At 34.0% G+C, this 11,718-nt stretch overlaps 1 protein-coding gene across 2 annotated transcripts; it reads right to left on the bottom strand.

Moving 5' to 3' along the window:
• Positions 1–1,554: 1,554 nt before the first annotated feature.
• Positions 1,555–10,357, bottom strand: LOC105147171 (uncharacterized). 2 transcript variants are annotated; one of them, XM_011058013.2, is made up of 4 exons: positions 9,351–10,357; positions 7,505–8,241; positions 6,753–7,152; positions 1,555–1,863 (listed from the first exon to the last, which is right to left on the bottom strand). In XM_011058013.2, the coding sequence occupies exons 2-3, from the start codon at positions 8,143–8,145 to the stop codon at positions 6,759–6,761; spliced, it is 1,035 nt and encodes a 344-aa protein (XP_011056315.2). In that variant the 5' UTR covers positions 8,146–8,241; positions 9,351–10,357; the 3' UTR covers positions 1,555–1,863; positions 6,753–6,758. The 2 variants fall into 2 exon arrangements, with proteins under 2 accessions (XP_011056315.2, XP_087259427.1); XM_087403301.1 differs by lacking the exon at positions 9,351–10,357 and having other exon boundaries at positions 7,505–9,279.
• Between the last annotated feature and the right edge of the window lie 1,361 nt (positions 10,358–11,718).

Below are 11,718 nucleotides of genomic sequence, written 5' to 3'. Positions count from 1 at the left end.
GTTAAAAATTTCGAATAGAAAAAAGATATAAATATTAATATAACTTACTACCTACGATTAGTTAAGGCACTTTTATGTACAAATTTTTTGATTGTGTCTCGCAGTATTAAAGTCGATTCACAGATCTTTTCTATGCAGGATACATCAAACAAGTGACAAAGCAAAAACGAGAAAATGATAAAAGATATTTATACATATATACATATATATATATATATATTCATATATATATATATATATATATATATATATATATATGTGTGTGTGTGTGTATATGTATACGCATATATGCAGAATAAATAATGCATATAAATTTCTTCTATATTGGTTGTAGATTGATTTTTATATAATTATACATATAAACATATATACATATATTATACATATATATGTATAGTAAATATATATATACATATATGTATGCATGATATATATATATATAATATTACTATATATTATAATATTTATATACTTATATATTTTTGTATATTCTAATATTTTATGTAGATAATTAGAATTTTCAATGAATAGTAAAGCCATCTACAATAGTCGCACAGGCTGTGTCGCGAGGAGTAGCGTCACAGGAAAATTTTTCGCACGTCGCTAAATGAGCATTTACAACAATTACAAAAATTGTTTGCACGCAATTCGACAACAAATTCTACCGCCAAACTTGCTGTGCTGTAATTGGCTGAGCTTATGCGACACACTTGTCCCAATCTCGCAGAAAGTTGAAATTGGCTCAACTTCGTACTATAAAAGCTTTTGCGATTACAACAGTCATGCGACTAGAAGCAACATTCCTGCGACATTCTCACACAACATGCGACACAACCTGTGCGACTATTGTAGAAGAGATTAAAAATACAGCCAATATGAATGTAAAATATATATGCAGTAAATGTAATTACATAATGTATAGTTATATAATTACATAATTCTCTAAATCATTTTCTCGTTAGTTGATCTATTTCTTTAAATATACCCTACCTAATGATGTCCTTTATTTTTTTAAATATGTATAACATGTTGCAAATTGTGCGATAATAAACACACAGCGTAATAAATATTCTATAAACATTGTTTTTATAAATAAGAATATCATAATTTTATCTTTTAAATTTTAAATATGAGTACTGTAAAAGTTTAATAAAATAGTGTATCAACATTGATGATATTAGTATGATAATAATCATTGTTTTCATCCATATAGCATATCATATATGTTTATATACTTTACAGTTTCTTTACAGCAGCAAATAGTTTTTGCATAAATATAACCATATTCATAATACAACTAATTGTACTTGTGATATAAATAATAAAAGTATTTACTTTCTGGAAGCGCAAAACGTCATTGCTAAAATGAATTAAAATATTTTTCTCCATTGTCTTTGAAAGAAAATAATTAATTAGTTTGAAAGTATATGATACATCAATTCATGGAAAAAAAATTAACACAATTAACACATATATGTGTAGAGAATAACTTTTAAAGCTTTTTAAGATACTCTGCAATGCAAATAAACAATCTTTCATGAATACAAAGTGAAATTTTTGATGTATTGAATAAAGATGTGGCAAACATATTAGCTTCACAAATTTGCTATCGATAATTCAAAGGAAATTATTATAATAATAAGCAGATCTGCTTAACGGATAAATACTCGTAAGTACGATTTTCTAATTTTTGCTATTGATCACAATACACGTACTCGTATCTACGATATCTTGTCATATATTATTGTCGAGATAATTTTCATCCGAGTCTAGTGAGATCATGCGAAATTTGATTGAAGCGTATTATATAGTGGACCTTGAATTTTGTTGCAAATATTAATCTTCCCTAATTGGCACCTGTAACTGAAAAAAATCATAAAAGAATATTAATATTTTGTGTATAATAAATATTAAATGCACAGACATAAGTTGAACAAATTTTTTATATGCAGAATAATTCATGTTTTCATTATTTTTGAGAATTGATTTTTACATTTTATAATACTTCATGTGAATTATTCTGTATTTTTATAATAGAAAGCTACCATAAGCGTCACTCTCTTGTTATTGAAATTCTGCAAGTACGAAAATTGTCTTCCTATCGCAACAACCGTTACTATCTGAAATATCTATAAACCCTTGAAGATTTATATCGAAAGAAAACAGTTTCCATCACAATTTCGTGATCTGGGGAGTAAGGGAAAGAAGAAAGATCCCGTCTATCCTCGAGAGATCCTTTGTCCCGTCTCGCTATTGTGTTCTGTCACTGAATCGCGCGGATTCTCGTTTAGCTGCATTGGGAAAGAATTAAATTCGGAAACGGACGGACGAATCGTCGCGGACATCCCGTAGATTCCGGATATATCGTGGGAAAAAACGCATGTACAAATAATGTGGCAAATCCTCATTTTTCTTTGAAAAAAAAGCAGTGGGGGATAAAGAAGGAATGGGATAGTTTCAGTATGAGAAAAAAGATGTCAGGGACTCCTGTTTTTCATGGTGTATATTGAATTAAAAAGCTCTGCAAAAGAAGTAGTCTATAGAGGAAACATGTAATTAATAATACAACGCCAACTTATCCGGATTGTAGCTTTAAACATAAAGATTAATATATAAATATAATATATTCTAAATCAATTTATAACGCGCTCGTGTAAATTATAATATAAAATTGTGTATAAACAATGTGAATTACAAAAATATTTAATTATTGATTTCAATTAATATTTTTTATAAAAAATGTTATAGAAATGTATATTATGTTAATTAAACTATCAAGCAACATAAGTTTTATTTTAAAAAATAATAACAAAAATAAAAATTTAATTTAATTTCGGGGAACTGTACATTATCCATTTTAAAGCCGATAGTGTTTCGTAAAAAGTTCGGAAGAAATGTCTTTCTGTCCGTAACCGCAAAAATGCCGATAAAAAAATGTTTGAGGAAAGCGTGTGTGGTATACATAAGTGGCGAGAGATAAATTAGAGAATCTGCCACGCCTGTACTCTTAAGATCCTAAGAACCTAAGAACTAAGATGTGAAGTGTTCTTTTTCGAAGTATTCGTTGTCTTTCGAATCTGGAAGTTCTCAGACTTTATATTCTTTTTTATCAGTCAATATCGCATCTCGATGAACGAAAGGAGAACATGCGTATCTTAGACTGCAACTAAATTTCTGTTGTTAAAGAAAAAAAGTGTATAGAATTATTTATTCTAAAATATATGCAATATTGAAATATATGCAATATTTTTTAATATCAAAAGAATTTAAATCTAAAATTCAATTAAGATTTATCGTTATGTATAAAAGTAAAAAATTATTTTAGTAGAAGATAAAATTTCATCTAATTATAATTATAACTTATATATAAATATTATATAAATATAATAAAAATATAATACGAAATTACATAATTAAATAAAAATGGAATGTCTGTAATGTATTTTCGCAATTATGTCAGAAAAATTAATTTTAAAAATCGAGAAATTTAGCAGTGCTGAAATTGGCTGCAAACCGTCACTGTCGTTTTAAAGCTGTTGCGCTACTATGCTGGTAATGTTTATTGATAAGATAACCAACATGCGGGTTCCACCAGCATATTGTTCGTTGGATTCTTTGTTCCATGTACTAAATGTCTGTGAAATAAGTCAAAGGCGGAAAACGACCGTGACGATTGCCATAAACTTCGTCCCATGCTTATTTCCCAACACAATTTGTGCTAATTTGTTAAAGTCTCCGCTTGTTTCATGTTATTTTTAAAACATTTTTCTTCTCGACATTTCTAATAAAGCTAATTAATTTCTGCTAAATACAAATATTATCCTTTAAAAGTCAAGATATAATTATTATATGTACAAAAAAAAAGAGTCATTTCTTTTTACTGCAAATTATTAAAATTGTCGTATATAAAAATTGGCGATGTTTAAAATTTCTTTTTGTTTATTGTAAAGAATTCATATAACTACAGGAAAAGCTATTCTTCCATTTTCTTCTTTTTTTGAAGCGAATTTATGGACCTCTTCTACCGTCGAAGGGCCCTTAAGAAAAATTCTCACGATTACATGGTCGCAGCACGGCCGTATCTCATACCGTATTTAATCTCTATAATACGTTTCAATTACTAAAGCGAGACGCGGCTATTATTTACTGCAACTTTTAGCCTACGGCTTTCCGGCCACCCCTGCACACGCTCTTACCGAGAGACTCCCATGTCCGACGCGACGTTACGCCACTTCGATTAATTATCTCGATTACCGTGGATTATCTCGCGCTTAATTTGCGCGTAACGCATTTCCGTTATTGGTATAATACGTTATTTAAAAAAAAGAAGATTTAATTGGACTGGCTGGTTCAGATGAAAGAAGGACAGAGGGATTCGTGCTCTCTCTCATTTCGCGGATTAACGCTATGTTAAGATCTGGGATTCATGTGCCTCTCACGGTAATGTCCCCGCGCGAAGGCAAACTAAATGCGAGGAAGAAAACCGGCACAGCGGTCGCATACACCGATATACGTGACCGGGAGTCGAGTAAGGAATTTATTAAATTAATTTGACGCGACGACGCATCTCGTAAACTTCGTAGATGACCTCACTTTATAATTGTCGAGAATTACTTGCTGGCCACTCATTCCAAACCCTCGCGCGTCTAAACCTAAAAGCTCCTTTGCTCCCTGAGCTTCTTGTAGTGCTGTGATATTGTGATAAATATATTTCTGCCGAGAGAAAATATGCATATACGAAAAAAGCACGGTATTTTGGTTAAAAGAAAGGCAGATAAATATTTTGTGATGAAATCTAAGAAATAATTCCAGAATAATTTGAAAAAATAACTCAAGGTAAATATTTATATTATAAATTACGTTATCCTTAATGAACTAAAAATATAAGAAATATATAATTGTTTATATTAACAAAATATTTCAAAAAAAAATTTTCTCCCTCACTAACGACGGAGTTAATGATTTTGAGAGCAAAAATTCTGTGCGTGGCGTTTCACAGCCTATGACTCGACTTTTTTAAATCATCATGCCGCGCATATGTCAGTGGTAGCGGTAAGTCAGCTTCCGTCGCCCTTTAGTCGATCAACGTATGTGCATCCAGCACTATACATGTCGGTCTGCATGCACGGCACGTGGGCGCTACGCACGTTTCTAAGGAAACCGCGACTTCTATTTGTGGCACAGCGACTGGCACCGCCCGCCAGCTGATTTTTTTCCCGCCGCTGCTCGTTCAAAATCGAATGCATTGGTTATCGCAATGGTTACGTTTCTTCCCTTTAAGAAATATATTCATTTGAAATTTGCCATACTCATACAGAAATTGAAAATGTACGAGGTCTTGTATAAAAAGTCTTTAAATGATAAATGAAATGTAATGACACTTTCATTCTTTAGCAATGAATCTTCAAGGAAATTAAATTTCCTTTAATTCTTATTGATATTTGTCTACGTTGTATTTTAGGCATGATATATCAAACAAATTGCAAAAATGTAAATTTGAATTTGAGAATTAATCTCTTTGTAACGTTCATTTTGATCTTTAAACTCTCGTGTAGATATTTTACAAAATTGAAGAATATCTGTATATAAGATATTTTACTTATACGGATATCGATTTAAAATTCTCCTAAGTGGATTTGAAAGAAGTAGCTCGATCGTGAAGCGAACATGTGTCAGATATCTATGGGAATTGATGACCAGCAATTGGAAACCAAGAAGATTGAGGAAGGTCTGGTTGCGAGATATTTCAAGAAGAATATCCAACATATGGCTAGACGTTCCGCCACTTCCGTTCGTGGTTGCACGCTTTTAAGATGACACACCATGATCCACCACCAGCCATGTGTCCTCCAAATTGCATACTGTAGACTATTAAAGTTGTTTTGACCTTCGATGCACGAAGTTTTGAGCACAAATACGATAGAGAAACGAAACTGATTGAGAATTGCAAAATTGAATTAATTCGAATTTTTTCAGGAAAAATCTTGATCGCTACTCAAATATATAAAGTAATCTTTTTATAAATAATTCTGGAAGTAATATCTTTCAAGAAAGTTCTTCGTTATCATTATATCGAGGATTAAATAAAGATAATAAATAAAAATTATAAATGATAAATGTCAAATAGAAGCTGTAACATTTTTATAAATCATTGAAGTATTCTAATAATTTTCTAATCTCGGCTAGACAATAATATGATCCTTGTCGGTATAAAGTTTCTTTAAAGGAGAGGGTTCTCGATGAGACAAAAAACGTAGGAGAGACCGTGACATCCAAGTGTCATGTCGGCACGTACTTCGCAAAGTGGTTCGATGCGTAAAGTTTATTTTCGGGCTCGACACCGACGTAGCACGTGTTCAGAACGAAGCGTCGAACACGAGTTTCCACTTGGCGGCATTTCCGCGACGCGGGTATCACGTGTGCATCCTGAATGCATCGAACATGCAACTCGCGACGCTCGAACGAACACCTCCTTATCATGTTCGTTTTTGTGCAAAAAAAACTTATATTGTCTGACGAAACCGAGCAATCTCTATTATTCAATAATTACTCCTTCGTTCACTCAAGATTGACAAAAATAAATAAAAGATATATCGCGATAATATAAAAATAAAGGATTTTTCATTAAATAATTTTTATGATAAAATAATATATTACGTAATAGCGAGTTTGTCTGTAATTGTCATTGGACTTCAGACTCTCTCTCTCAACTTTTGAACACGCAACTTGAGTTAAACTCGTCGGGAACTTACCTATGGTTACACGTGCGTCAGCCGTTGCGTGTGCTGTTGATGGACGAGTCTTCCCTGTTCCTGTTCCCACCAGCTGACTACATCCATGAATTCTCCCGTCTCAGTGATCTCTTGTTTGTAGTAGAGGGCTCCGGAGAAGGTCTCCGGACTAGTCGCGTAGATAGTCGTCGTACCCTCTTCACTGTCTCCGGCACCGCTGTAGGGTGATAAAATCTGCGGTTCTAAGTTCTCTTCGTTCTGAGCATAATACTCCGAGGGTGGCGAGGCCACCGAATTTGGCGATAATCTAGAGAAATTTTGTCCATTGGTTATAGTTCGTGGTTCTAAGTTTTCTTCGTCTCCTGCTGAAGATGCATAGTAGTCACGTGGGGATGGAATAGCAGTCCGGTTGGGAGATAGTCTATGAGGAAAAAAAGGAGTAAAATCAATATGATTAAAGAAAGACATAAAGATACTTACTTTCATACTCAATTTTACACTTAATTGTATTGTTAAGTTATAATTAATTCCAGCAAACGAAAATATATAATGGCTATATAATATATAGGTACATAAATGTATATATTTTACATCTATGTTACATAGCAATTATATTTATGTAATTTGCTGGGATGTAATTTTATCTATAATAATTTTATGAAGTAAAATAGAACCACGTGTTTTGTTCTAAATTAAATTTCTATTCAATCTCTCTCTCTTTCTCTTTTTCTCTTCTTCCAACTATATTCTTTTAATCACCATTCAGAATTTACCTGGATAATGTAATTTTTGATTTGGCAGCAATCTCATCCTCTTCTTCGTCCAGTTGTTCCCTCTCGTCATCTTCTGCGCCTAATACATCATCCTCGAGAACAAGTCTCTCGCCAGAGCCGTTATGAGTCGAAGAGATGACGCTGCTAGTTGGAGAAGAAGCGCACTGTATACCGACAGTCTTGGAGTCATATTCAACGCCGTCAGCTTCTGCCAAGAGCCTCTGAAGGCCTCTGATGTACTCGACGGCCATCCTAAGAGTCTCTACCTTCGACAACTTTTTACCCCTGTCGCCATAACCTGCAGCAATGTGGCTCGGAATGTGTTGTCGCAAGGTAGCAAATCCATTGTTTACTTGTTTCACGCGATTCCTTTCCCTGGCGTTTCTTCGAGCAACAGCCACAGGAGGTGGTTGTCCATTTTTGCCGTGTTTTTTCAGTCTGGTAGGATCGTATGGGGGTAACACCGTCGTAGAGTTCGTCGCGTTACTGCTGGTGTTGTTTTTTGGAACTGCCAACGTTGATTGATTACCAATTATATTGTTTTCGTTATCTTGTAACGTTCGCAGCAACATCAATTGCTCTTGATCATTGCCGCTTATCTGTACTCTATTGCAAAACACCGTTACCCCCATGGTCGCCATTGTGCTCGTTTTAACGAGTACTTTTCGGTGACACGAATCAGCGTGAGTTCTTAAAATATATGAATAATCATCGAAGGTCCACAATTTTGTTCCAAGCTGAAAAAAATTAATACTTATTGTAAAGTTTAACATTGTAAGCAATTTTTTAAGTGATTAAGTGACTATTTTCAAGAATTGTTGAATAATAAAGAAATCTAATAAGCCAAAATAATTAAAATAATGGAAGTAGAAATATGATTAATAATGTTTTTATATTAAAAATTATGCAGTATCTTGATATATTATACTTCTATAAAGTATTGTATTTTAAATATTATATCGCGTAATTTCCACAATACTGTTGATTAAACGAGTTGCGTTAAGAGACACAGTAGACTCAACCGGTCGATAAACGACACTAATGCTTGTCGAGGACGAATCTAATTGCTCAGTTTATAAATAAAACGTATTCTCTTGTCGAAGAGGACAAAGACGATTATCGATACTGACTCGATGATGCCACGATTGGGTATCACTTTAAATCTGGGTCAAATCTGATATGTTCACAAAAAAAGCGTTACAAATCTTTTGTGTAAAGACATAAATTATGATTAATATTATTCTTTTAAATTATGATTAATATTATTCTTAAATATTTCTTCTTATAAAAATAGAACATACATTTAATTTTCTATTTTAGGTTTTTATCTTCTCAAAAGCTGACAGTTTGACATAAAAATGCGTGAATATTTTGTTGTAAGCTTTTATAAGAGCTTATAGCTTCTTCCTTTACTAACTCATGAAGCTGATGACCCAAACCGAGATCTAATTGTCTCGCTGCCGGTCGCCACAGCTTAAGCAAAGTATGAGGTCACCGTCTATTCTTCTCCACGACGGTCGTCGACTCCTCGGAAACTATTATCGAGATATTTCAAAACAAATCTGCTTTACGCATATTATCAATATATTTTTAACTGAAAAAATATCTCCCTTCTCTGATATCAAGCATCGTAATTTATTTCTAGGCACGTTATCATTTGCACTCTGAATAATTGCCGATTGACATGATTCGAAATAATTTTTTAAGTGAAGAATGATTGTTCCGTTAATTATAAAATACAATTGATTACTTTTAATTGAAAATAATTTGCCTACTTTAGTTATTGTACCAATTGCTATTTAGCGCATCATATAAGATTTTTATGGTTTTCCAATTGAATACTTACTGAAGATCAAGGCGATGCTTGGTGAAAATACTCTTTAACGCAAATTGCCATGAAGATAAATCGTTTTAACGATCTCGTAACACACATTTGATTTTCAAATGTAAACAATTAACAAGAGTCTCTTTATAAGAGAGCGAGAAATTTCAATTTTTGAGAAAAAAGTCGAAGGCACTTTTAATAATTTTATCCACTTATGTGTCTCTCATCCAATATCTTCTCGCGCAATGCTATCGATTGGCGTTTTTTTCTTCTTTGTTAGAAAGTTGATTAATGTACAGCATGTTGCGTTTGCGATGAACACAAATATTGAATTACGATTCAAATTTCGATCGTAAGCTCGATCTCGCTGACACCAATCACTATATCATTCACTGTAAACCGTTGAGAACATCGCGGACATTCAAACAATTAGAGATTAATATTGACCTAATATTCGAACGAATGATAGCTCCGTGACTCGTGTTTTTGACACAAGTAATATCAATGTAAAATTGTCAGAATCAATCTATTATGTATTTTAAATCGTTGACATACACGAGACACAATATTACTTTTCTATAAAAAGATATTTTTGATGTCCAATATATGCGAATGTGTTGTGTGAAAGAAAATCCTGTGGAAGTTTAATCACACACACTCAAATAATCCATTCGACTTGAAAAATCTTCAATCATCACATTCATCTTCTTCACTCCTCACTCGTCACTTGCGACGATCCACATGGATCATATGGGGAACAATCTGGTCCACGTTAATTTACGAAACGGAATGGTAACGGAACGGAAATATCGAGGGTGCCCTTAAGAGTACAAAGACCCCTGGGACTAACTGGAAGTTCGCGTTCGCCGAATGTCGCTGGAAGGGAGATCCTCACGATCGCGTATCACCAGCAGCACCTCTGTTCGCCGATCATGCCTCTGTGGTATGCACTACATGGCGTTCGCTTCGAGAATGAGCGCGGACATCGATAGATGGGTTACGTTTCAGCATTTTGCCGTACCGCGTCGAGTTGGATCACGGGGTTGGAGCGAGAAGGGAGAAGGGCGCCCATGTGCGAGAGGGAGCGAAATAGTGAAGGGGAAGGGAATAGAGAATGAGAGAGAAAGAAATGGTGGGGATTTTCAGCACGCGCCGCAGCCCCTCGTTTCTTCTCCCCCGGAACTGAAAAAGGGGGACCGTGCGCGCCATATGCCGGGGGAGAGAGAGCGTGTGCCGGTTGTACCACTACGTAGGTCTACGGCCCAGCAATAAATACGTGGTGAACATTGGTGCGTGCGAATGTGCGTGCGTGCGTGCGTGCGTGCGTGCGTGCGTACGTGCGTGCGTGCGTACCTTGCCCGCAATTACCGCTTCTTGTACCGGCGTGGACGCGGTGGCGTCGGCCGTAGAAGACTGTTCGAAAGACAAAGTGATCTTGGTAATCTAATGCGTAATTGAACGGCGGTCGATATACGATTAAAGGGAGCTATATTATTATGTGCTTTAGCCTTTATTGCTCTACGATGATATGCCTGCCGACGGCGGAGTAATATTATTAGGTAGTCATGTTTATATTGTTAGTATACTTAGCGCCTGTTTCTATTCGGTATGTTCTATTTACGTACAATATATATTTTATTTCTATTTTATCGTCATGCACCGAGAAATATTAAATCCTTTGTGCATTTTAATTATTATATTAAGTAGAATCTTTTAATCTTCAAAATTTCGTCGACCACATCTATAGAATATATTTTCTTACCATACCTATTATCTGTTTAATAAAAATTATTCTTGTCAGGAATCAGGATATTGCGATCTTTATGATGGTGATCAAAAATTACGTAGATCCCCGTATTAGATATTTATATCAAATCAAATAAATGCATTTCATGATTTGTATTTTCCTATACCAGAGCGCTTTATCTTCATCATAAATGCCATAAAATGTAATATGAAAACACATGTGTATATAATATAAAATATTTTATTTTATAGTCCATGTAATAGAGAGCGTGAGAGACAAAATAATAAGACTTTGATTAGAATGTATGTTGGCTTCGTACACTTGCGAATAATATCAAACTGCTTTAAATTTTTCAACTGTATGAACAAAAAGAAATAACAAAAAACAATTTAATTCCACCTGGCATATTTCCTACTGCAGCAAAAGACAGGAAGAACCACACTCGCTCGTCGCGCCGCGGAAGTTTCGTGTTTCAGGGCGGTATACTCGTGAGAGTGACATACCGAATGCCAAATATAATTTTTGTTTGAAAAAATAAAAAATCGGTATCTATCGTCGAATATATCATTATTTAAAGTTTCGTGCTTCATTTAAAAGTCTTACTTTTGAAAATTTAGATTTATTAGAATTTATTTTAGAAGA

Source organism: Acromyrmex echinatior, chromosome 2 (genome assembly GCF_024713525.1).
Source record: "Acromyrmex echinatior isolate Ae372 chromosome 2, ASM2471352v2, whole genome shotgun sequence".
NCBI lineage: Eukaryota > Metazoa > Arthropoda > Insecta > Hymenoptera > Formicidae > Acromyrmex > Acromyrmex echinatior.
This window is presented reverse-complemented; position numbering and strand designations above follow the sequence as displayed.

What these genes read in the sequence shown, in the direction of transcription:
- LOC105147171 (XM_087403301.1), bottom strand. Translation starts at nt 8,277, where the DNA reads ATGTTAAACTTTACAATAAGTATTAATTTTTTTCAGCTTGGAACAAAA. An exon ending in TCAAAAATTACATTATCCAG is followed by an intron (nt 7,153 to 7,504) that starts GTAAATTCTGAA and finishes TTTTCCTCATAG; the next exon opens with ACTATCTCCCAACCGGACTG.